The sequence below is a fragment of the Perissodus microlepis genome, chromosome 15 (genome assembly GCF_051167445.1).
Source record: "Perissodus microlepis isolate ML-2025 ecotype Zambia chromosome 15, ASM5116744v1, whole genome shotgun sequence".
NCBI classification, from domain to species: Eukaryota; Metazoa; Chordata; class Actinopteri; order Cichliformes; family Cichlidae; genus Perissodus; species Perissodus microlepis.
The window spans coordinates 23,599,570-23,627,058 of record NC_140475.1 but is presented as its reverse complement, the minus strand read 5'-3'; the positions used below and the strand labels follow the sequence as shown (position 1 = coordinate 23,627,058).

General features: G+C 42.4%; 1 protein-coding gene across 1 annotated transcript; it reads left to right on the top strand.

Annotated features, from left to right (window-relative positions):
- Positions 1-26,960, top strand: LOC146372208 (collagen alpha-1(XII) chain-like). The gene is made up of 16 exons (XM_084953751.1): positions 1-79; positions 1,092-1,241; positions 1,893-2,012; positions 3,933-4,097; positions 4,282-4,428; positions 5,682-5,948; positions 6,798-6,981; positions 11,552-11,622; positions 12,122-12,280; positions 12,555-12,674; positions 19,270-19,434; positions 19,619-19,765; positions 20,918-21,060; positions 22,175-22,304; positions 25,740-25,852; positions 26,848-26,960. The coding sequence occupies exons 1-15, from the start codon at positions 1-3 to the stop codon at positions 25,757-25,759; spliced, it is 2,067 nt and encodes a 688-aa protein (XP_084809877.1). The 3' UTR covers positions 25,760-25,852; positions 26,848-26,960.
- Positions 26,961-27,489: the final 529 nt, after the last annotated feature.

Sequence of the window (27,489 nt, the reverse complement as noted above, 5' to 3'; positions counted from 1 at the left end):
ATGAAGAGCAGGCTCTCTCTGGCAGTGGTTGCTGCCCTCATGGCACTGCTGCTGTCCTCCTCTCAGGCCCAGGAGATAGGTAAGACCGCTCTTCCACCTCCCCTCTTCCTCCTCCTCTTCCTCCTCTTTGATCCAACACATCTGACTTCTTCCATCTCCCCTCTCCTCTTTCTGTCCTCTGCCTGCTGTGTGTAGCTGCACGTTTAGTCTAAATTAAAATAATGACTGAAGCAAACGTGTGCCTGTGAAGTGTTTTGCTTAAACTTCAGGTTTTATCTCACGCGTATGATGATCCAATAATTCCATCAAAACTTAAACCTAGTTTAATTTTCCTGATAGGAGCTTTTTATTTTGTATTTTTAAAAGACATTTAAACAGCTTAAACTTGAATGTATAGTTAAATGTGGCTTTGTGCTTGTGATTAAGATTCACAGTCAGAACTTTTCCTATGAAAAGTTCTCATGTAATGCTTCCCATCAGAGCCAAAGGATGTGCTAATCCTTGACAGAAGTTCCTGTTGTAACTGGAAAAAGACAAAAAGTAACTGCCTTCCCAACTCCAAGATCTTGGAATCTTGGATCCACAGCAAGATTTAATTCAGTGTTTTCGACGGGTCCATGTGGTCAGGCAGAGCTGCTGTAAGGCATTTTTAACACGCTGCAGAAACATAATGCTAAAATGCTGCTCTTTAAAAACAGCTGAGGGGGTTTAGGACTGATCAACAGTCATTCAGTGTGGCTTTGGAATATTTGTGAGGATTTTTGTTTTCACCACTGTGAGACATCTGGTTTGTCATTATGCATTACAACCTACACTGAGACATGTGAAATTTAAATTTTAAACAGGGACATAGGTCACACAGTGTGTTAGGTGTGTGGATTATTTGTGTTAAGTAATGTAAATCTGCTTTCTGAGTTTTTGTGATGTACTCCTCTCTCCTCTTGATGTATTTCCTTTGACTCTTTCTCACTTTTCCCTCACACAATAAGACTTTAAAGACATTGTGTCTGTTGTGTACCAGATGTCTGACACCCCCCCCCCCCAACTCCACTACTGCCCACCCCACCACCACCACCACTGTTTCTGTGCAGACACTCAGTGTAACACTACAGCGAAGGCCGACATCGTGCTGCTGCTTGATGGCTCCTGGAGCATTGGGCAAATCAATTTCCAAACCATCCGCAACTTCATCGCTCGCATGGTCAGCGTGTTTAACATCGGCCCAGACAGTGTCCAGATTGGTAAAGCTTTCACTGCTGCTATCGTATACTGTATCGTATAATCATACATCGGGTCTTAGTTTTGCCCCTCAGTTCATCGTTTGAAAAAAAGAAAGATGCTGTTGTAGCTTCTTCTCCCTTTAATTTTTTTCTGATCAGTTTATAAAGAACAAGTCACGTCAGTTTATTTATCTGACACGTTTAAAAACAGAAAATCGAGCAAGCAGCTGATATTAGAGATGCCATGATGGAATGATAACGATACTTTGGCTCAAGGTATCTGCTGATACTGAGTACTAATCAGTACTTTAAAAAACTTAAAGTAATAAGCTGGATTCTGTACTGTGAGAACAAAAGTGAGAAATTCATACATTAAACAACAATAATATAATAACTGTTTTAGGTGTGTGACAACATCAGGCTAAATTTAAACACTGGTGTCTGAAATCTACTGAATTGGTGTTCTGATCAGTCTTGGAGTCACAGGGTGCTGCATGCTGCTGTTATTTTTGAGAACAAATCAATTTAAAGAAGTAAAATTACACACTAGATGAAAGAAATTGGTTGCATTTTTTGAAGTTGACTTAATTATTTAAATTGTCATATCTTGGTATATTTTTGGAAAAGTCAGAGTTGCTGTATCTTTGGTGTTTTTCTACATTGTTTCTGCAGGTCTGACTCAGTACAGCAATAAACCAAAGACTGAATGGAACCTTAACGCCCACCCCACCAAAGCATCCCTGCTGCGTGCTGTTGCCACCCTGCCATATAGAGGAGGAAACACGCTGACAGGTGATTTTTAATCAAAAATTATTATTATTATTATTATTGTTATTTTTACCAGCACTACAGCCCAGTCCTCACAGGGTTCAGACTGATCTAGGGGCCAGCTTGGGAGCCAACTTTGATTCATTGTTATATCACAATTTATACAAGTATAGTTTCAAGGCACTTTATACAGTGAGGTCGAAGTATGTTACAGAGAGTCGGACGCTGTGGGAAAGAAAGAATCTCTTTTAACAAGAAGAACTGGGAGCAAAAACTGAGTTTAAAATTTGGCAGGAGGGCTGGAGTTGATATATTGAAGATGATGCGCTTCCAAAGGAATCGATAGCTTCCATTCAAACACAAATTAATCAAGGAAAAGTTCAGATCAGGTGACACATTCAGTATCACCTGATCTAACAGTAAGGTTTCTGAAAAAGAAATGTTTGAAGCCTAATCCTAAAGTAGACAGTGTCCGTCTCCTAAACACAAATGAGCAGCTGGTTCCATAGGAGAGGGGTCTGATAGCTGAAGGATCTCCTTTTAGAAACTCCAGGAACCACAAGCCTGCAGCCTAAGGGTAAAGTGCTTGGCTGGGATAACAGGAGGCCTCTAAAAATGATGGATATGATAAATCCCTGAAGGCTGAAGATTTAGTCTCTTTTAAAGCTTTCCATCAGTAATGGGGGACATCTAAAAGCTGACATGTACCATAAACCTACAGCTTACGGACCTACGGATCAGTATCTAAGGTTTGACTCTCATCATCCACTGGAGCACAAACTGGGTGTCATCAGGACGCTACAACACAGAGCGAACACCATCCCCACAGACACAGCGGCCAGGGAGGCAGAAGAACATCACATCAAGAAGGCCCTGAGTAAATGTGGTTATCCCAGCTGGACTTTTGTCAAAGCGGGAAAGGCACCTAAAGAAAGCTCCAGCCGATCCAGGAGAGAAGGACGACCGCTGCCCAAGCGGAAACCTGTAGTGATCCCATATGTGTCAGGAGTATCGGAGCAGTTGAGACGCATTTTTTCTAAACACCGGGTCTCTGTGGCCAAAATATGCTGCGCCAAAAATTGGTCCATCCCAAGGATCAGGTCTCCCGATACAAACAGAGTAACATAGTGTACGCTGTTAAGTGCCAGGAGGATTGCCAGGATTTATACATCGGGGAAAACAAACAACCTCTGGCGAAGCGGACGGCACAACACAGAAGAGCTACCTCGTCAGGCCAGGACTCTGCAGTCTATTTACACCTACAGGCCAGTGGACACTCTTTCAATGATGAGGATGTACACATCCTGGACAGGGAGGAATGCTGGTTTGAGCGCGGAGTCAAGGAGGTCATTTACGTGAAAAGGGAAAGACCATCTCTGAATCGAGGAGGGGGCCTAAGGGTACATCTTTCGCCATCTTACAATGCTGTGATTGCAGCCATTCCCCAACTCTCTGTGAATGGTACTCATGGCCATTGATCAGTGGTCTTTGATCAGTGGGTTTTGGTCAGTGGTTGTTGATCAATGGTCATGAGAATTTGCATAATTACGATTAAGGAACTGACCTCCCAGCCCATTGTTCCTTCAGTGTGCTGGTTTCAGTCATTATGCAAATTTACTGTTTATAAGATTGAGGAAACCTGCAGTCAGCTGAGGCTGAAGAAGTCACTTGGATGAGTGACGAAACGTTTCTCCCACAAAATGCTACGTCCAGATGAACAGAATCAGCTTTTGGAGATTTAAAGCTTTCAGTTTAGGTAAAAATACATTGACAAGGGCCATATTTATTCCTCTCATTTGTGGAGCAAAGTGTCAGAGAAGCATTCCTTGTTGTTTCCCTCAGATGGGTCAGGCTTGTTTCAGAAGGGCTAAACAACAGAAAAGCAGCATGCAGTGCTTTGGGATCTGCACACATAACTGAAACTTCTTCCTCACTGTGGTACAGGAATGGCTCTAAACTATAACCTCAAGAACAGCTTCAAACCCAAAGTGGGGTTGTGTCCAGACTCCCACAAAATCGGCATCCTGATCACTGATGGAAAGTCCCAGGATGAAGTCATCTTAGCTTCACAGAACCTGAGAGACAGTGGCATTGAGCTCTATGCTATCGGTGAGTGAGCTTCACTGGTTTGAAGAAAAGGAAATGAAAACACATTTGAACTTTTGGATGATTGCTACCTGCATGCAGTGATCAGGAAAAGTACCTGACTTTACTAGAATGGGCTGAAAATGATCAACCAGCAGCCACTTTAGTCATCTTCCTTCATCAAACTCATGGTTTATTTTTCTCACAGGTGTAAAACACGCTGATGAGAATGAGCTGAGGTCCATCGCCTCTGACCCAGATGACATTCACATGTACAACGTCAACGACTTCCAGTTCCTGGTGGACATTGTTGACAAACTCTCTGTCAACCTGTGTAACAGTGTTAAGGGCTCAGGTAGGGAAGGAGCCATTTCAGCATTGTCAGAACAATCTTAAAGATGGGCCAGTGTTTCAAAAGGCTGCTCAGAGAATCTAGTCTGTATCTGATCTGGACAAGACTTCTGAGACATTTTACATTTTCTTAAATCAAATAGTGATTTATTAATATTGTTGTCTCAGAGATGTCAGTCATTGGTTTGTGGACCCTTCAACTTTACCTCCATGCTTGTCATGGGAGTTAGAAGTGACCACATTTGGATAAGAGAGAGAAGTTTTCAGCTAATGCAAATAAGATGCAACCATAAACTGTACATGCTCAGAACATTGAGTAAATAATCAGTGAGTAATCAGATCACCTTAATTATTTAATGTTATCGAGGTGCATCCATGGACCTAAACATAAACTAAGTATTGCTATGAGCAACAAACTCACCAAAACTGAAGTACAGACTTCTGGGACAGTCTGTTATTGTAATTAACCGCACAGCAGATAATTTCATTAAAATGCTCCAAGAACAACAGCACAAAGCTGTTCTGGAGGTCTACTTCAGTGATTTGAATTAGCGTAGGTGAAGCCAAGTGGAGACAGCTAGTAACAACGACCGCTTGTGTCTGCACCATCCTGTTAGCCATAATGGCCACATCCTTAACTTTAAGCCTTAACAAAATCCAAATGGGTGACTTATCCAAACAGTTGTTATCGACGTATCCCAAAGTTTTATTGTACATGTACAATGACAATAAAAGGCTTTTCTGTTGTGTTCACCACCTGTACAGATTTTATCAGAGCAAGTTTAAAGAAGGATCCAAATTTTGTATCCTATTGTAGTGATTCATTAATATTGTTGGCTCATAGATGTCAGTGGTTGGCTTTTGAACACTGAATACTTGCTACCCACTAATTTATGGGATCCTTTTTGAAGCCTCGATTTTAACACCATTGCATCACCATCTGAGTTGTTATGAACTAGAGTAGACTTAGTAGAAGGGCTGCTAGTTCAGTTAATGCCACAATAAGCCACATTATTTGTGATATTTGTGATGTGACTTGTTTTTGGAGCCAGCCCCAAGTGGGCATCGGGGGAACTGCAGATTTGAGCATTTTTCAGCCCTGCAGGTTTCTACTTTAAAACAAACCCTGGATAAGTCAAATATACTTTGTTTAGTTTTCCCCAGGAACAATTTAAAGGGGAACTGGTACAACTAGTTTCTCTTTAACGATACTAAATTATGTTGTTGCAGTATTAAAAGTGCATTCTATGTTTTCAGCCTCTGCAGATGGGAAAAGACTGAGAGTGTCAGACGAGACAGAGAAAACCATGAGAGTCACGTGGACGCCGGCGCCGGGCAAGTTGCTCAACTACCGGCTGAAGTACGTTCCCCACAATGGAGGCAAAGAAGTGGTCCAGAAAATCCCTGCGAAGGCCACTTCTACCATCATGAAGAATCTGAAGCCTGCGACCACATACAATATCACCGTTCTGCCCATCTACAAGCACAGGGAAGGAAAAGCAAGGCAAGGAGTAGGAACGACACGTACGTTGGTCCATAATTCAACCCTCTGAGAGACAGCACACTGCAGAAACATGTCCATCTTAGCCAAGACATTTAAACCTGTGCTCGGTCTAAAAATATGATCGCTGCTGGAACTGAACGATTAAAAAATCTGCTGCTGAGTGGCCTCTTATATTACAATTATAAATGTAGAAGCCCTGCTTATCCGTAGTTAGTAAAGTTCAAGTCGATGCTGGATGCAATGGGCACATAGTCACTCATTCAAAGTCAATTTTTGTAAGCTTCTAATTTTAAAGGAGATCTTACATGATGAGGAAAATGAAATCTGAGGCCCACACTAAGGATGTGTAGCCTCCAGGATTTAATCCTCAGTGCTGAAGTTAACTAGAGAATTGTCTGTATTTTCCAGGCAGCGGATAAACCTGGTATATTTGATGATTTATTCACACTTTCTCAGAGAAACCTCACAACAAGTCACGGTGCCTTGGAAAAAAATATGTTTCTTTGGTCCAAGTTGCAGATTTTTTTCTCGTTTTCCCACAAAAAATTTCATGGACTGACTTCAAGTTTAAACTACTTGTTAAGAGGAGTATTTTTCACACCACAGGTGCTGCAGCGCCTCCTCACGAGAACACTAAAATCACAGATAAATACGTGCTCAATCACACAATAGCATTACTAACACACAGCATGACACTGGCTTCCTAATGGTTGGCACTGGATTCAAAGAATTGTATTATGGACTAATGAGAAACTGGCTTGAATGTGGCGTGGCTGATCCTTAAAAACCTTCGCCAAGAGTTGGAGTTGTGTCGAGTTTAGTTCTACGTTAGTTTGTCCTGAATTTCCTGCTGATTTCTTCTATTTCAGTGTCACCGTACAAGAGTCCCTGGAACCTTCAGACTTCACAGCCCACCAGGACCAGTTTCACAGTGTCCTGGGATCCAGCACCTGGGGATGTCAGTGGCTACAAAGTCACATTTCACTCAGGGAATAATATTAAGGAGCTCTTTATCGGCCCCGATGTTAACACAATTGTTGTAGAGAAACTCAGGTAAGCTTTCAGAGTTTTTTCATGCCATACGTAGAGGATTTCATTTAAAAGGAAACAACAAATATGCGACGGTGAAGAAGACAATCAACAGGAAAAGGCTTAGATGGACACTACGGTAGCAGAACTCATTATTTCTATAACTTGTGAACAGGATTTCTCATGGTTTGCTGTGTGGCAGGCATGATGACCCAAATGCAGAACTCATAAACAGAGGAGTAAATTCAAAATGGCAGCTTTAATGCTGGAAAACTTCACATCCAAATACAAAGCAAAGGAAGAAACTAGAAACAAGTAACAAACTAAAACACTTAAACATAGCTGGGATTAATTAGATATGAAAAGATATAAGACAAGGGGAAGCAAAAATAGATACACTGACATGAAACAAGGGACCATCGAAGTAAAACAAGCAAGAAGAAAAACAGAGTCCAAGGCACAAAACTAGGCACAAGAGTCCAAATAACAAGGAAGGTGGCAATGTTGTGGGTGAATCAAATCCGGAGGCCAACAGCGTGGAAAACGGCAGCGCAGGCAAAGAAGGTCCGGAGGCCAACTGATGGTGGAGTGGCTACCACAGGCAGTTGATTGGTGGTTGAGTGGTTGATGGTTTGACACATTCTCAAGAGTCACCAGCAGAGATGGGAACCGAGCCCCCAATGGGAACCGAGCCCCCAATGGGAACAGACAGCAGGTGTGGCTCACCTGAGCCCCCACCGCAAACAGACGCAGAGCCAGCAGGTGCGGAGACCTCTGGTTGAACAGCTTAGCAGGTGGCTGAGTTGATGACTGACCAGGTGGCTGAGCAGATTCCTGAGCTAGTGACTGAGCTAGAGATAGAAGCAGTGGTTTAGTGGTGGTTGAGCTAGTTCTCCTGAGCTCCCAGAAAATGAGAGAAACGTCTGGACAAGCTCATCTGAGCCTCCAGCGGAGACATTAACAGGTGCAGGCCCTTGCCGGGTGCTAGCCACTCCACCCGAGGAGTAGGTATGGGTTCGGAGGTTGGCTGTGTCCTGGCAGGCCTCACCTCAGGGACCGGCACAGGTGCCGGGTGAGAGGACACCGGTCACTCCCACCCAAGGAATAGGTACAGGTGCAGCAGTGAACTGGTTCTTGGCCGCCCTCACCCTGGGGACTGGAACAGGCAGTGGCAACAGCTGGGCCTCTGCCGTCCCCACCTGAGAAGCTGGTACAAGTGCAGGGACTAGCAGAGCCTCAGCTGGCCTGGAAAATAGAGCAGGGACCAACCAGGGCCTAGCCCCCCTCACCTGGGAAACTGACTCCGGTGTAGGGGAAGGCTAGACCAGGAACAGGAACACAGTGAGGCAGGGGAGCAGGCTCGGATGCAGCGAAAATAGGTTTTAGACCTTTTCCACCACGATGAACAGTTTTGAATGTCGAGAAGAGCAAAAGAAAAATAGTCATTTTCATTAACCACTGGCAGTTGCTCAGTGAATGAAGAGTGTCGGCGGCGTAAGCACCGCTTTGTCCGGGGGACAGAATTGAGCTGTGCCTCCAGTGTGCAGGAGGATTCCCAACTGAAGTGGACGAGGTTTGGATGCTCGCGGAGCAGCAGGTGGAGTTCTATGGAAATTCTGCACACCTACGAGAGCCAGATGTAGGCCTCATAAATTCAAAAGAGTTTATGAGTCCTACACTTTGAGTAAACTCAAAACGGCAGCTTTAATGCTGTAAAACCTCACATCCAAATACAAAGCAAAAGAAGAAACTAGAAACAAGAAACTCAAACTAAACCACTAGAAAATAAACCAGGAACTCAAAACTAGGAGTAGACTTGGCACATTGAGGGAAGAAACACACAGCATAGTGAGGGTGCAACACAGAAAAAAACAAGGAAAATGCATGGCTTAAATGCACAAGGGTACAACGAGGGAATGGGAAACAGGAGGGAAACACAGCTGGGACTAATTAGACATGATGAGACAAGGGTACCCCGCCTCTCGCCCTATGACAGCTGGGATAGGCTCCAGCGCTCCCCGCGACCCTGAAAAGGATAAGCGGAAGCGAATGGATGGATGGAGACAAGGGAAACGAAACTAGATACACTGACATGAAACAAGGGACCGACAAAGTAAAACAGGAAGTTTAACACAGAGACGCAGACTTGACAGTGAAACAGAGAGACATGACTGACTGGGGAGACATGACCGACCGGGAAGACATGACCGAGGGAACATGGAGACAAAACATGAATCATGGAACACAGGGAGGCCATAGTGACCGAAACTAAAAGCTAAAAAACACAACAAACTTAACATTTAAACAGAAAACCATCAAGATAACTCAAAACCATGAATAACAATAATCAAGGAATACAAATAACACTGGGTCACAGACCCAGTGTCGTGACAGGATATGGTCCAGAAAAGTAGCTTGACCCAGCAGTATCAGGGAAAGTTGCAGTTAAATATCTGGGAACTGAGGAGAGCCACCGTTGAATGTTTGGGAGAGGATTGTTGTCCCATTCTTGTCTGATAGAGGATTCTAGCTGCTCAAGAGTCCTGACTCTTCTTTGTCATATTGTTGGTTTCACGATGCTCCAAATGTTCTCAGCTGGTGGTCTGCAGGCAGGTCAGCACTGGACTCTTCAACTATGAAGCTGTGCTGTTGGAATAGATGCAGTATGCAGTTTAGCATTGTCTTGCTGAAATATGAAGGCCTTCCCTTAAAAAGACATTTGGATGGGAGCATATGTTGTTCTAAAACTTGTAAATACCTTTCAGCGTTAATGGTGCCTTTCCAGATGTGCAAGGTGCAAATTCTAAGGGCATTAAACCCTCCTCATCCTGTCAGAAATGCACATTTTTTAACTGAGTGCCGATAACATGCGCTCCCTTTCCTCTTTAGTCTGGGGAATATGGTGTCCATGTTTTTTTTTTTTTTTTTTAAATCACTTCTGATTCATCTGACCACATAACAATTTCCCTCTTTGTGTCATGGTTATGGGTCCTTTCGACCCAGCATTTTGAGTTTCTTACGTTTTTATGACATTTTATGGTTTATTATTTGAGGTTCATATAGGTAATCCCGAGTTTATTCTATTGCATTTTGGCTCTCGTGTCTTTGCCCTCTGTGGCCCCTGCTGTGTGTATGTGTTTGTGCCTTATTTCCCTCTTCTGTGCATGTTTTCCTCCTTGTATTCCATTCTATGTTACCCTTCATGTCTCCTCTTTCCTGTTTCCTGTTCCCTTGCTCCCTTTCGTCTGCCTTTCCTCCACTCCTCTGTCAAACTCACGTGTCAGTCTTGTGTTCCTCCGTTTCCTGTTTCACTGTGACGGTCTCGTGGTTCTGTGTTCGGTGTGTCTAGATGTGCTTCCTCTGTGGTGTCATGTTAATTTGTGTCAGCTGTGTTCCCCGTGTGTTCTCACTTCCCTCGTTATCCTCCTTTGTATTTATGTCAGCGTCTCCCTCAGTTCTGTGTCGTGATCTCCCTTATGGTTGTGTGTTTCTCCACGTGCTTCCCTGTGTGTTTTATTCATATAAATAAAGCTGTGGTTTATTTTTTTTAGTTTACTTTCACCTCTGTGAGTCTGTGTTAGGGTCCTTTCCTGCCTGATGCACAGCCAAATTATGACACTTTGTCTTAGTCCATTTTAAATGAGCTTCGGCCCAGAGAAGACAGCAGCATTTCTGTTAACTTATAAATCTTTTTTTGTACGGTAGAGATGAATGGATGAAAAGAGGAAGTCCACAGACAAGTTTCATGGAGGACATGCAGAGGGTTGGTGTGAGAGAAGATGTAAGGGATAGGGTGAGATGGAGGCAGATGATCTGCTGTGGTAAAAAAAAGAAAAAATTTAATGTGGTTAAAGATAAGGGATACATGTTAGATAGTGACTCTAACAACTTGCTATGAAAATACAGGTTATGGGTTCCTCCAGGAAGGCTATAGCAAACTGGATACAGTACAAACCTTTTTTACAGTGTTCTTCCATATTACTTTATGATTACACAAAGACTGATAGAAATGTAAATTTTTACACTAAAATCATTCATTTTGATGTGCGGAAGTTGTTTTTCTGTGCTTAGACTTTGTGTATATGTGTTAAACACATAAACAGTGCTAATGTTGAGGTAGCAACTTAGCTAGCTGAATACAGGATACAAGGTTGATGCATAGTAATAAAAACCGCAAAGCTTTTCCAAAAATAAACTTTTGTAGTCTACATTGGTACAATGTTTGCCGATTGTATTCTGATTACAGCAGGCATGCTGTAAAACAACAGGTAAAACCTCCCAAATCTGGCTTTTAGCATTTTAAGCTAATGTAACATTTTACAGTGTATCTACTAAACTTACAAATTTTCTTTTGTCTGAGTAACACTGAACACAAACACATTGTTTTCAGAGAAAACTCCTTCAAAGGGAATCTCTTAAGGGGTAAAGTTAATTCTCAGTTTGGAGTTAAAAAAGTAAATATTGGTAAATGGTTTACCACTTAGGTTAGTTTTATAGATTTTATAATCCAACTTGATGTTATTTTGTGTGTGGGGTTTTTTGTTGTTGTTTTTTTTTTAAATGCAAAAATATAATAGAGCTTTTTTTTTTTTAGTTTAAAGTTTGCAGGAGATGAAAAGCCGACCCTCACGGATGAACCCAAATCTCCTCCTCTAGATCCTTCTGGTAAAAGCCGCCAACAAACTTTTCGCCGCACTTGTTAGCAGGCCTGCAGAGCAGATGCTCACTGATCTCTGACATTGAAGTCAGAGATCAGACTAGTGTCAAGACTTTGATTTATATGTTGTCACACGGAATTGAAGTCGCTTTGGGACTGAAACTCGGCACAGATGATTACGATTGGATGAAATTATATAGAGATGCTTGCCTCACATTTTCTCACCTCCTTACTATCTCAGTGTGAGTGTAATGTGGAGCAGAGTTATATTTGATCAAGTGTTGACATGAACATATATAAACTGCACAACTGACCCCCTCATATGCTACAGCACTGAGCTTTAATGGCATCGCTATAAGCATATGTCTTCATTAGCTCCTTTTAGAGCTACATTAGATTACTCCTGAGCTCTGGATCTATTGACCAAATGTGTCTTTAGTCATGCAAAAGTAGAAATTTCCTATTGATAAGGTGTCTCACTAACCTCCTCTTCTCCCAACACCACAGTCTCTGCAGACACTCAGTGTAAGACCACAGCAAAGGCTGACATCATGCTGCTAGTCGACGGCTCCTGGAGCATTGGACGCATTAACTTTAAAACCATCCGTAACTTCATCGCTCGCCTGGTCAGCGTGTTTGACATTGGCCCTGACAGAGTCCAGATCGGTAAAGCTTTCATTGTTGTTACTATAACAACAAGACTCACATGGAGGGATGTTTTCCTCCAGACAGCTGTCTCTCAGTATTTGCCTAACCTGAACCTCTTGTAACCTCAAGATATTCTGCTCATTTCTAAATCCCTTTTTATTTTTTAAATTTACTAGAGTAGCTTTGCATGAGTCACAATTAAATCTACCCTAATCTAACCCTAAGCTCTGTCTGAAATAAGCTATTTAACACCAAATCAGAGTTGTTTTATCTAGTGTTGTATTTTCTGCAGGTCTGGCTCAGTACAGCGGTGACCCAAAGACTGAATGGCACCCGAACACCCACCACACCAAAGAATCCCTCTTGAATGCTGTTGCCAACCTGCCATATAAAGGAGGAAACACCATGACAGGTGATTTTTTTTTATTACTTTGGCCTTGCTATCACTGACATGGGTGCCAGTGTGGGAGACAAATTTAATTCATTTGTATATACTGTGCTTTCAAAGCACTTTACATACTAGGGCCAAACCCTTGGTGTGAGACTCAGCCACAGTGGAGAATGAAATGCTCACTTTTAAAAGGAAGAAACTTCAGACAGGTATGAGAAAGACAATGGACAAACTACCAGAGAGAGTAGACACAAAGTTAATGAGATGCAGCAGTGCAGAAAATTCATGGAGCTTGAAAGAGAGGCGAGACACACTAAGCATACATGGTAATAATTTAACAAGACTTTTATGTTATTACTCAGTTTTATCGGTTGAAGGTGAATGGGCTGCGTGAAGATATAAGCAGGATGATGAGGAAGAAGTGAACCAAGGAGAGACACAGAAGTAGTACAAGTTAAAAGCGACAATACACTGGGAGCAGAAGCTGAGATGAAGCTGAGCATTGAACAGCTAGAAGGAAAAGCTGATATATTGCAAGATGATGATCTTCCATGGGACTCCATACCTGCAACTCAAATACACCCACATAGATTAATAAAGGTCCCTCTATGAATTGCTACCTTGTTGTGATGGAGGGGTTTGTGTATCCCAGGGACCACAGGGGCTGTGTTATCAGGGGGCTTGTGCCCCCTGGTAGGGTCTCCCATAGCAAATTGGTCCTGGGTGAGGGACCAGACAAGGAGCGATTCAAAAGACCCCTATGAGTATAAGATGGAGGGAACAGTTCACCCTGTCTGGGATAGGATTACTGGAGCTCCACCCTGAAACCAGGTCCGGGGAGGGTACCCGAGGGTGAGTGTCTGGTGGCACAGCATGAAAAAGGGACATGTGCCCATCAACCTGTAGGCCCACCACCTGCAGGAGGTACCGTAGGGGTTGTGTGCATTGTGTGTCCGGTGGTGACCAGGAGCAGAGGCTCTAGCGGACTGATTCCTGACTACTGAAACTAGCGAATGGGCAATGGAATGTCTCCTCTCTGGTGGGGAAGGAGCCTGAGTTAGTGCATGAGGTTGAGAGGTACCAGCTAGATATAGTCAGGCTCACCTCAACGCATGGCTTGGTCTCTGGAAACAATCTCCTGGAGAGGGGCTTGACTCTGTCTCAGTCTGGAGTTGCCCTTGGTGAGAGATGGTGGGCTGGGGTTTGTATCCTAGTATACCCTAGGCTTGCTGCTTATACATTGAGGTTTCTCCTGGTGGACGAGAGGGTTTGTTCCCTGCATCTTCCGGTTGGGGAACGGGTCTTGACTGACGTCTGCGCTCATGCACCGAATGATCGTTCAGTGTACCCAGCCTTCTTGTAATCCCTGGGCGGGGTGTTTGAGGGTGCTCCCCCTGGCGATTCTGTTGTCCTACTGGGAGACTTGAACGCTCATGTGGGCAACAACAGTGAGACCTGGAGGTGCGTGATTGGGAGGAATTGCCTCCCGGATCTGAACTCGATCAGTGTTTTGTTACTGGACTTCTGTGCAAACCACAGTTTGTCCATAATGAACACCATGTTCGGACTTGTCTCGGTGTCTATAAGTGCACGTGGCACCGGGACACCCTAGATGACCAATTTTGTAATCTTATGACCAGAACTGCAGCCATATGTTCTGGACACTTGGGTGAAGAAAGGGGCTGAGCTGTCAACTGATCACCACCAGGTGGCAGAGGAGGATGCTGGACAGACCTGGCGCACCTAAATGTAGAGTGAGGGTGTGCTGGGAACGCTTGACAAAGGCTCCAGTACGTGAAATCTTCAACTCACACTTCCAGCAGGGCTTCAACAGCATTCCGAGGGAGACTGGGGACACTGAGTCCTAATGGACTATGTTCAGCACCTCCATTGCCGAAGCCGTTGCACTGAGCTGCAGCTTTGGCAATGGAGGTTGGTGCCTGTCGTGGTGGTAACCCCCTAACCAAATGGTGTACACCAGAGGTGAAGGGAGCACCAGAATAAAAAAGGAGTCCTATTGGGCTTGGTTCACCTGTGGGACTTCGGAGGTAGCTGAAAGAATGACAGGCCAGTGGCTGAAGCAAAAACTTCGACTGAGAACATTGTCAGCCGGTGGAAGGAATACTTTGAAGACCTACTTAATCCTACAGGTACATCTTCCATGATGGAAGCAGAGTCTGGGGACTAGGGAGACGACTCATCAATCTCTGTGCACGTGCGCAGTCGCGCACTGCTGACACGGTCCCCGCGCACAGAAAATCTGTGCTGCAAAGAAAAAAATGTCCAACCTGAATTGAAATTAAAATAAATACTAATTTTATTTATTTCAATTTTGCAGATTTTCTGTGTGCAGAGACCGTGTAAGCAGTGCATGATTGCACACGCGCACAGCTTAGAGGGAACAGTGGAGGTCACTGAGGCAATTAAACAACTCCTTGGTGGCAGGGCTCCTGGGATGGATGAGGTTCGTCCTGAGTTAGAACTTTTTGCTTGTGACTGTACAGTTTCTTGCACAGCAAAATTAGGTAGCAAGACTACAAAGGTGGAAAAGTAAAGAAAACAATATACAAAGAAGAAAGGCTATATGTATATATATATATTTTAGTGCTGTCAATACATTAAAAAAAATAACTAAATAATTTCATAATTAATGGCGATTAATCGCAATTACCTCATCGATAGCCTGCTTGCAATTACATTTTTTCAACTTTATATTTAAACTTGCAACTGACATTTATGCAATATAATGAAGTAAATGCAGAATAAATGCAAAGAATGTATGCTTAAATTCAAAGAGAACAGAATTTGAATAGTTTTCTTCAATCTTTTAACACAGGTTCTCTCCTGTAAAATACAACTTTTTAAAAAACCTATATGCTAATACACTAATATATAATATATATTAGTGCTGTCAGACAATTAAAATTATGAATCAGAATCATCACAGGGTTACTGAGGATTAATTTTGATTAATCACGATTAATATAATTCATTTTTATTCTATATTAATCACATTTCTTTTTGCATGAGCAAACAGACTGGAGAAAAAAGGGAAAATATATGCACTTAACATGTTTATCAAACATCTTGAACATTCACGTTAACAAAAAACTCTGTAAACATTTATCCACTCTCTCTCTGTCACTCTTGGGGAGGCACTTCAAGTCCTTGAAACGAGGAGGGCTATGTAAAGCGCATGTTCTCGATGATATTAATAGGTCTGCAATCTACTTGGCAATTGTGTCAGTTAATATTTTTGAGGTAGACTTACTGAGTCCCCGATGCTCTGTGAGTGGTTTGTCGTAAGCTGGATGATGCATTAGCCAAAGTCCTAGCTGCATCCCCGACTAACGTATGCTTTGCGTCAATGTGATATTTTAAGATGGAAGCGCTTTGGTGAAAGAAAATGCACAATGTTGATACTTTATGTCGGTCAAGTGTTCCGTCTTATTTTTTTTCATACTCAAATTTCCCATCGAGAGGGCCAATGTGCGTTTATGATCTTCCATATTGAGTTGATTGGTTCAGCAGTCACTACCAGATCAACTGCCCATTTGCGTGTGTGTAGGTGACTCTGCTTGGACAAACTGCCCGAAATGCATTGACAGAAACATTTCAGGGATTTTGAGTTATTCTGCACTCCAGATGCGTTAATATGCGTTAGAAATTTTAATCGTGTTGACCGTGATGGCGGATTAATTTGCGTTAACGCGTTAATTTTTACAGCACTAATATATATAAATAAGTAAACTATATACACAGTGTATGAGTCACAGAAACATTGTGTTGGTGCGTACAAAGGCAGTAATATATATAATATATAAGTAAGGATTGAAGGGCTATGGTCATTTAGGATGGGGATAGTAATTGCACATCTGCCAGACCAAAATATTGCACAGAGACCAAAATATTGTACATATTGCACAGGGGCCAAAATATTGCACACAAAAAGGGAAGACCAAAATACTGCATATGGAATGGTAGCAACATAGTCAATAGCAGCGACAGAGTGATTGTGTGGGAGAAGTTTGTTCACACTCTTAATTTGCATTAAGAGTTCTGATAGCCGACAGGAAGACGCTCTTTTTTTAGTCTATTGTTTTTTGCACCTGATGGATCTGAACCTTTTTCCAGAGGGCAGGATGTTGATGAGGTGCTGGTTAGGATGGAGGTGGTCTTTTATAATCACCCTGGCTTTGGAGAGACATCTCAAGCTGGCAATGGAGTCCAGGGGGGAGAGTGGACAGCTGATCACATTCTCTGCAGTTCTGATGACTCTCTGGAGTCTCTTCTTATTGGCTGTTGTGCAACCAGCGTACCACACGGAGATGGCATGCATCAACACACTTTTGATTGTGGTTCGATAGGAGGACACTAGTAGGTAAGTCTGCAGCCTCTTCCATCTCAGAACCCTCAAGAAATGGAGGCACTGCTGGGCTTTCTTCACTAGGGCTGATGTGTTTGTGGTCCAAGATAGGTCCTTGGATATGTGGGTACCGAGGAACTTAAAGAAGGGCAGCCTTTCCACATAGTCACCCTTTATGGATAGGGGAGGGGGATCAGTTTTTGTCTTAGGAAGTCCATGACCACTTACTTGGTTTTCCTGGTGTTTAGGGTAAGGTTATTGTAGTTGCACCATTCTGTCAGATGCTGGACCTCATCTCTGTAGGCGGTGTCGTCATCGTTGGTGTACCTGAAGGCTCTGAATGTTGTAGCACTGTCTTGGTTGACATGTCTCTACAATGTTGCATGGCAGATCAGGGCAGTAGTTCCCATCTTTAAGAAGGGGGACCGGAGGGTGTGTTCCAACTATAGGGGGATCACACTCCTCACCCTCCCTGGGAAAGTCTATGCCAGGGTGCTGGAAAGGACAGTCCATCCATTAGTCAAACCTCGGATACAGGAGTAACAATGCAGTTTTTGTCCTGGACATGGAACACTGGACCAGCTCTTTACCTTCTCGAGGATACTTGAGGGTGCATGGGAGTTTGCCCAACCAGTCTACATGTGTTTTGTGGACTTGGAGAAGGCATTCAACCATGTCACTTGGAGTGTCGTGTGGGAGGTGCTTTGGGAGTATGGGGTGTCTGGCTCATTGCTACGGTCCATTCAGTCCTTATACAACCATTGCAAGAGCTCCAGGCTTCCCTTGGTCACCGGACATGTTCGGAATTTTTATGGACAGAATTTTAGACATAGCCAAGTGGCAGAAGGCTTTTACTTGGTGATGGCCTTTAGCTCGCACTGGAACAGTTTGCAGCTGAGTGTGAAGTGGTGGGAATCAGCATCTCCCAATCTGAGGCCATGGTCTTCAGCCGGAACAGGGTAGAGTGCCCACTCCGGGTCAGGGACGAGCTCCTGAACAAAGTGGAGTATTTTAAGTATCTCGGGGTCTTGTTCACAAGTGACGGGAGAATGGAGTGGACAATCAATAGACGGATTGGTGCTGTGGCTGCAGTGATGCGGATGCTGCTCCGGTCCATCGTGGTGAAGAAAGAAGTTGAGTGTAAAAGCAAAGCTCTTGATTTACCGGTCGATCTACATCTCTACCCTCACCTATGGTCACGAGTTTGGGTAGTGACCAAAAGATCAAGGTCGTGGATGCAAGGAGCGGAAATTAGCTTTCTCCAAAGGGTGGCTGGCTTCTCCCTTGCTCCCTTGCTGTATGTATAGGAGCAGTAGCTCCTATACATCAAAAGGAGTCAGTTGAGGTGGTTGGGGCCTCTGACAAAGATGCCTCCTGGGTGAGGTGTTCTGGGCATGTCCCACCGGGAGGCTGCCCCAGGGCAGAACCAGGACATGCTGGAGAGATAATATCTCTTGGCTGGCCTGGGAATGTCATGGTGTTCCCCCGGGCAAGCTGGAGGATGTGGCCAGGGAGAGAGAGGTCTGGGCTTCTCTGGTTAGGCTGCTTCCTGTGTGCCCTGGCCCCAGATAAGTAGAAGAAGATGGATGGATGGATGGATGGAGATTAATAAAGGGTTTAACTTTAAAGTGATCACAATGCACAAGTAAAAAGGCTGCTGCCTGACAGCTCATCAGTTTGTTACCTGTTGAAGTTCAGCATCTCCCTGCTAAGTTGGGGTCAGCATTCACACAGCTTTCACTCTGGGTTCTTGGCTAGCTTAGTGTTAGCATGTTGTCTGGCTGGCTTAGCATTAGCATGCTGTCTGTGCAGATGCTTGCAACAAGCCAAAGTTGTGTTAGCAGCTTGATCCAGCTGTTTCTTTCCTAGAAGCAGTCTCCACTTTGCCATCAAACTCTTGTCCCATTGTTCAATAAAAATAAAAGTAATGTCCATATCAACACTCTTAGACTGTGAAATCAGCTGATTGTGGAGCATGTGTAAGCATGCTCCACAATCTAACCCTAAGCACCACTTAAAACGCTAAGTGGGATCAATAGGGAAGCGGACTAACAATTCTGAGGAATTCAATTACAAGAAGCAGTTCTTGATTCCTATCCCTGATAATGGACACATTCAGCATCACCTGATCTAGCTGTAAGCTTTCTGATGGGTCAGGTTTGTTTCAGAGGGGTTAAACAACAGAGAAGCAGCATACAGTGCTTTGTTATCTGCACACATAAATGAAACTTCTTCCTCACTGTGGTACAGGAATGGCTCTGAACCATATTCTCCAGTACAACTTCAAACCCAACGTGGGGTTGCGTCCAGACTCCCGCAAAATTGGCATCCTGATCACTGATGGAAAGTCCCAGGATGAAGTCATCTTAACTTCACAGAACCTGAGAGACAGTGGCATCGAGCTCTACGCTATTGGTGAGTGAGCTTCACTGGTTTGAAGAAAAGGAAATGAAAACACATTTGAACTTTTGGATGATTGCTACCTGCATGCAGTGATCAGGAAAAGTACCTGACTTTACTAGAATGGGCTGAAAATCATCAACCAGCAGCCACTTTAGTCATCTTCCTTCATCAAACTCATGGTTTATTTTTCTCACAGGTGTAAAACACGCTGATGAGTATGAGCTGAGGTCCATCGCCTCTGACCCAGATGACATTCACATGTACAACGTCAACGACTTCCAGTTCCTGGTGGACATCATTGACGAACTCTCTGTCAACCTGTGTAACAGTGTTAAGGGCTCAGGTAGGGAAGGAGCCATTTCAGCATTGTCAGAACAATCTTAAAGATGGGCCAGTGTTTCAAAAGACTGCTCAGAGAATCTAGTCTGCATCTGATCTGGACAAGACTTCTGAAACATTTTACATTTTCTTAAATCAAATAGTGATTTATTAATATTGTTGTCTCAGAGATGTCAGTCATTGGTTTGGCAACTTTACCTCCATGCTTGTCATGGGAGTTAGAAGTGACCACATTTGGATAAGAGAGAGAAGTTATCAGCTAATGCAAATAAGATGCAACCATAAACTGTACATGCTCACAACATAGGCAGAGATACCTGCTAATGAGCGCTAACTAACAGATAAAACATGTGAATAATCAGGTCATCTTATTTATTTAAGGTTATCGAGGTGCATCCATGGACCTAAACATAAACTAAGTTTTGCTATGAACAACAAACTCACCAAAACTGAAGTACAGACTTCTGGGACAGTCTGTTATTGTAATTAGCTGCACAGCAGATAATTTCATTAAAATGCTTAACTTTAAGCCTTAACAAAGTCCAAATGGGTGACTTATCCAAACAGTTGTTATCGACGTATCCCAAGTTGATAACAACTATTGTCATTGTACATGTACAATGACAATAAAAGGCTTCTCTATTGTGTTCACCACCTGTACTGGTGTTATGAAATGTGAAACTATCCACAGGCCAAAGCTGTTTTTTTAGTATATATATATATATATATCAGTCTGTCTTTATTTTTCGTCACTTTTTGACTCTGCCTCAAGTGGACACTAGTGGAAGTGCAGTTTTTGGCACCTCACACCCAGAGGCCAATGCTTGGTATTATGAGGCAAACACATATTCATCCAGGATTTAAAACAAATGAAGCAGAAAGTTCACAGCAGTGTGATTTAAATGTAAGATTTTAAAGTTTAAATCTGCAATTTTTCACAAGTAAATAGCTGCTCAAAGCTTTTTATACAAATCAATATTTAAATACTGCTCTGTCATTGATAGTCATTTTAGTCATCACTGGTGGTGAAGGTCACATGGAAGTGTAACCAAAACCCAGTTTTTAAGTGAAGCAGATGGGCAGGTTTATGGCGGCAGAGTGGTAGTGGGTTTAAAAAGGAAAATACTGAACATGCTGTGCTTTTGTTCCTTTTTAGGTCATACTCTAGAGGCACCCACCAATCTGGTGACCTCAGAGGTGACACAGAGCTCCTTTCGTGTCACCTGGACTCCACCTAATGGGACCGTGGAGAAATACCATGTCACTTACATGATGACAGCTGGGGAATGCATTGAGAAGGTGAGATTAAACTCTCCCCCTCATGTTAGTTTGAAACAAGAGAACGGACGTTTCTGATTTCAACTGTCACAATAAATTTAATTCATATTGATGATAAAGCTGTTATTTAATTTATTTTTAACTATCAAAATATGAAAATGTACCCCAGATGATATACAGCGTCAACCCATGCGCTAATCCGTGTGCAAAATCAGTTATTTTGGTAGATTGTTCTAACGCTGCACCAGGAGAATCGTTAAACTTAACTCGTTAATCGAGTTCTACTAAAAATAATGTTAAAATGTCTCAACAGCTGTGATGGTGCTACAGAATTAAGCAGTGAAACAAATGACTTCAAACTTTCAACTCTTTGTGACAGCCCTCCTGTCTGGGGTGAAAAAAAGTACAAAGTGTGATGCTTCTGTTTGGTCCTGACTGACTGGATCTCTGTGTCAGGAATATTTCTTAATAATTAATTAACAATTGCTGGACAAGGACAATTAAAAATAGATGGTGGCACTGTTTGTTGGCCTAATGATGTCATCAAATCAATATTAATGAATAAAAAACAATAAAAGAGGCTGGTAAGGCTGCTAAGTCCATAGCAATAACTGTGGACCTTACACAGTAGAGGGAGGATGAAAAGAAATAGTGTGCCAACTTCACACCTTAAGTGCTGTACAGAAAGTGTAAGTGTGGAAGAGACTCACACTGCTACTGGCTCATCCTTCTGTAGCCAAGTCCAGTAGCTAGAAAGGATCAATCAGCCTAAGACAATGTTTAACAGTGACATAATCCGTTATCCAAGTGATGTAAATTTCATCATCAGAGCAGTAACATGTTGCAAGACTCCAACCAAACATGTGTAAAATAACCTGAAAGTTTAAGAGGGCAGGCTTGTCCATAGCACGTGCACTTCTCTGTCCACAAATAAGCACACTGTCACCAGCTCATGAACGCAGCACAATAGATTTAGGCTCAGCAAACTATAATCATCTAATGATTAAAAGGTGAGAGCTGTAGTCCTCTCGACATCCCAAAGGTGAGTCCAGCTGTTGGTTTGAAGTATTCTTTGGTTTTGGTCATTAACTTGTTCACTGGTCACAGAATAAGAACCAATCCTTTATTGTTTCAGCTGCAAGTCAATGGATCGGTGAGCACTGTAGTGCTAGAAAATCTAAACCCTCTGACTGAGTACGTCATCAGTGTTTACGCTGTTGTTGGCAAGGAGAGCAGCGAGCCTCTCAGGGGCACCGAGACCACCCGTGAGTGTTTCCTCTTCTGCTTCTCTGCTGCTGGGTGTATGGACATGTTACAGTCTTTAATGTTGGTTATACAGAAAACTTAATACATAATTAAAACACAAAAAAAATAATGCATCATTTTATTTAGTGCATGGACACTATGTTTGGTGTTCAGATTAGCGCGCACAAAAAAGTACATTTTAATCTTCATCTTTGAACTCAGAAGGAAGTTTAACTCCTCTGCTTCAGCCGTATGGTCTCAGTTCCCCCAAACCAGTCAGCCACTTAAAAATACTCCATCTGTGTTGGACTACGTGTTTCATGTTGTGGCATTTCAAAACACATTTATAAATGTGACCACATTACAATTCTTGTACTCTCTCTCTGTTGACCTGAGGATCAATAAAAACAACATGGCTCTCATGATCAACAAACCAGTTTGTGGCTCTTTGTGTGTAGAATGGCTGACTGTTGGTGGATAAAGGTAAATAAATGGTAAATGGACATAGCGCTGTGCTACTCTCCTGGGGCACTCAGAGCCTTATTCGCCCATTCATACAAACACCTTCTTCTGTGCTTTCAAGTGCTTTCTATCTAATATTCACACTAGAGATGGCACGATACCACTTTTTTATGTCCGATACCGATACCGATATCATAAATTTGGATATCTGCCGATACCGATATGAATCCGATATAGTGTGTTTTTTAATCAATAAAATGTTTTTTAATATCTTGCTGCATTTTGTATAAGTTTATACTCAAGTTTAAATAAATAACAACACTAAAGCTATTCTGTTATACCTGTATGTAAAAAATACACTGCGCCCAAAATATTTCATAGTTTAGCAACACTGATCAATCTAATAAACTTAAACCTACTCCATCCTCCCTATTCTGGTATTTTAAAGAGTACTTAGCAGAAATATTAAGCAACCTAACTAATAGGGTTGCAAGCTCCCAGCAAAAAAAAATAGGGAACCACCCCCCACCCTCCACCTCATGATGCTTAATCGATGTAATCAAATTTAATTTGATGCAGTGTGGAAAAATGCACAGAAATAAATTATTTTTCAAGAATAATTAAATAGATTCAACATCTTTCTTCAACAGAATTGCAGAATTCACAGATGGTACTTTCCCAAAGGAAAAAGTACTATAGCTTACTAGGGTATATTAGACTTAACAGTTACTATATACAGTAATGGACTTCTATATATTTTACATCAGATTAAAACTTTGGGTGTAAGAGTCAGATAATTATTTATTAAAAGCTAGACATTTTAAATGAGAATAAGAAAGAAAAGTATGTCTTTGTGCCCTCTTTTCCCTGTTCATGCCCTATCGGTCCCCCTGGCTAAACTTTGCTAGATCCGCCCCTGCACAGTTACCAGCGTCAGCTACGTAGAAAAAGATCCTGGTGTAGAAAGTAATCTTAAATAAATTCTAACAACAGCTTATCAAGCTTAATAGTGCTGCTGTTGTTCAGCCGCTGGTTTCCTCTTTCTGGTGAGAAGTGGGCCAAAAACAAAGAAGAGAGACGGACTCACGACAGAAAAGCCGATCAGCTGATCATTAAGCAGTTTCACGATTGAAGTAGCAGTAGGGGAGAGAGAAAGAGAGAGAGGGGCAGTCGCTCCATATATCGGTTGTTAAGCTTAACGTGGGAATGCTTTACAAGCATTCAGAGATGAACTTACACACTTGCTTTACTTCTCTCTGGGAAAACTTCCTGGGAGATGAAATGCTGGATTGCTAGCAAGGCTACAAATACACACAGCCGCTCTATCACGTGATGCATACTGCTGCAACGTGCTACGGTGCTTTTTTTGATATTTAATGGATCGGATTACATTTTTAATTTCTCGCCGATATCCGATCCAGTAATTTGGGTCAGTATCGGACCGATACCGATAAGTAATATCGGATCGGTCCATCTCTAATTCACACACAGTCATACTCCAATGGATGCATCAGAGAGCAACTTGGGGTTAGTATGTCGCCCAGGTATATTTGGCATGCAGACTGGAGCAGTCAGGGATCAAACTGCCAACCTCCAATCCCACTCTACCTCCTGAGCTACAGCCACCACATGAGTGAAATGTAGGAGTCCAACAAAAATTTTTCACATTTTCCCACTCAAGGCCAGATTTACTAGATGGGGTAAAACAGTGTGTGAGGACAATCCCTATTGCTATTCTTTAAGCATAAACCCAGTCAGTTCATTTCTATATGACGAAAATAATCTAACAAGAGCAGTGAAATTTAGCGCCTAATCACAAACTAAGACATGAGTTTTGGGTAATTTACTAACAGGACAGGCGCAGCTTGCTAATTGCAGGTGGAAAAATATATAAATATAGGTCAAGCGTGTGTACGTTAAATATGATATCTGGGATATCTCATTGTATTGTTATTTTTTTTTTGACAAATTTTCCTCCACCATCAGTCCTTTCTCTGTTCCTGCCCACTTGTCAACCAATCAGCTTTTGGCCGCGCTATCCATGTCCAATAAGCTGCGGTTAGAACTTTGGAGACTGCACGGAAACAGGTTGGCACTGGCTTAAAGCTCATTTCTGTGGACAAACAGCTACACAAGCGGACACAATAGCGGTGCCATAAATGAAGCATCATGGCTGGATGTCGTAAGAGCTCACTGTGGCGGGGCCGGCAGAGCTGGGAGCAGCCCACCCCCTGTTAAGTAGCAGATTGTGTGGAGACTCTTCACACTTGGAAGAAGACTGCAGTCTGCGACATACCACCTCACTCCCACTTTTCTCTGGCCGGAGTCTACAGCGAAGACTTTTTGTTTAAGAAAACGACATTTGTGTTCGTCTCCTCTGAAGGTCAGCGCCTGAAGGTTTCTGTTTGGGTGCAATTTAAGGGGGATTGATTCACACGCCTTCATTTATCACCTGTTTAAAATCTGCGTGCTTTTTAAATTCTGCAATATTACTTTTTGTTGTTGTTGTCGTTTTTTATATGGATTATATCTCAGCATTGCTGTGCGTAATTGCGCACAGTGCCACGGCTTGATCCTCCATTACGCAAGACAGTGGGATGACTTTGTCCTCATGAGTGAATATTTCTCATCATGCAGAAATATTAAATGCATGTCTTTACTCTGAGAGGAAATGATCTGAGCCGCAGAAATGACAGAAAAAGAATATAACATAGGGAAAGAAAAAAATATTATTTTCTTAAATATTTTGTAGAATTTGGTGAATTTTAGTCTTTCATACACAATAAAGGTTGTCATGTGATCTTATTGCTGCTCGTGTAATATTCATGTGACATATTTTTCTCTTCAAAGCGTTGTTTTGTTGTTTTAAGCATAATGTAGATTTAAATGAAAATAAAGGTGCATTAATGAGCTCTGAGGTTCACGTTCAGGGAGGATTAACAGATTTGTGAAGCCCCGAGGAAGCCTTACCGCCTCCTTGGTTCCTCTTGCAGCTTCCTTCATGCGCTGCTGAGACCAGTAGAGCTGAAGATGAAGAGCAGGCTCTCTCTGGCAACAGTTGTGGCCCTCCTGGCACTGCTGCTGTCCTCTCAGGCCCAGGAGCAAGGTAAAGTCGCTCCTCCTCCCCCTCCTCTTCCTCTTTGATCCAACACATCTGACTTCCTCCACCTCCTCTCACCTCTGTCCGTCCTCTGCCTGCTGTGTGTAGCTGCACTTTTAGTCTACGTTAAAATAATAACTGACGCAAACTACGCCTGTGAAGTGTTTTGCTTTAACTTCAAGTTTTAACTCTCACCTATGATGAGCAGATAATCCATCAGAACTTAAATCTAGTTTGAATTTCCTGGGAGGAGCTTTTTATTTTTTTAAAGACGTTTAAACCACTAAATATAGCCTACCGAGAGCAGTAATGCAGCTTGAATGTGTAGTTAAATGTGGCTTCATGTTTATTAAGATTTACAATGCAAATTTTTCCTATGAAAAAGTCTCATGCAATGCTTTCCATCAGACTCAAAGGACATGCTGATGCTTAGCAGAAGTTCCTGTTGTAATTGGAAGCAGATACAGTGACTGATTTCCCAACTCTAAGATCTTGGATCCACAGCAGGATTTAATTCAGTGTTTTTGACAGGTCCATGTGGTCAGGCAGAGCTGCTGTAAGGCATATTTAACAGGCTGCAGAAAAATTACTCTGAAATGCTGCTCTATAAAGAAAGCTGAGGGGTTTAGGACTGATCAACAGTCATTCAGAATGGATTTGGAATATTTGTGAGGATTTTTTTTTAACCACTGTAAGACATCAGGTTCGTTATTATGCATCACATCCTACTCTGAGACAAATTAAATTAAAATTTTAAAAAAGTGACGCCAGTTACACAGTGGGTTAGGAGTGTGGATTATTTGTGTTATGTGATGTAAATCTGCTTTCTGATAGTGAGTTTTTGTGATGTACTCCTCTCTCCTCCTGATGTATTTCCTGTCTGCCTTTCTCAATTTTCCCTCACACAATAAGACTTAAAAGAGGTATTTGTCGTGAGTATCTGTTGTGTACCAGAGATGTCACACACACACACACACACACCCCCCACTGTGCCTATGCAGACACTCAGTGTAAGACCACAGCGAAGGCCGACATCGTGCTGCTGCTTGACGGCTCCTGGAGCATTGGGCGTATAAACTTCAAAACCATCCGCAGCTTCATCGCTCGCCTGGTCAGCGTGTTTGACATCGGCCCAGAAAGAGTCCAGATCGGTAAAGCTTTCACTGCTGCTACTATTGTATACTGCATCGTGTTATCATATACAGAGCCTTTGTTCTGCCCCCTCTGAAAAAAAAAAGCTGTTGTAGCTCCTCCTCCCTTTAAACTTCTTCTGATCATTTATTAAAGAATAAGCCATGTCAGTTTATTTATATGACTCATTTAAAAACAGAAGATCAAAGTGCACTGATGCAACTTTTCCAGTTCCAATTGATACAGATACTGTGGTACTTTGGGTACTTTGTTGATACTGAGTACCAATCTGATATCAGGACTTTTGAGACTTCCACATCAACACTTGGGCTTAAAAGGTTGATTTTTAGGATATTATCCAGCAAATACATCCATCCAAGTATTTAAAATTACTGAGTTGGTTTTTATTAGTAAGATAATAAATGACAGCACAGCAATACAAAATTAAAAACAAATATTCATTATATCCAACTAATTTATTAGCACTAATCTAATTTCAGCTCCAATATTTC

Coding starts and splice junctions, on each gene's coding strand:
- LOC146372208 (XM_084953751.1), top strand. CDS start 1: ATGAAGAGCAGGCTCTCTCTGGCAGTGGTTGCTGCCCTCATGGCACTG. Junction 80..1,091: donor CTCTCAGGCCCAGGAGATAG/GTAAGACCGCTC, acceptor GTTTCTGTGCAG/ACACTCAGTGTAACACTACA. Junction 4,429..5,681: donor TAACAGTGTTAAGGGCTCAG/GTAGGGAAGGAG, acceptor CTATGTTTTCAG/CCTCTGCAGATGGGAAAAGA.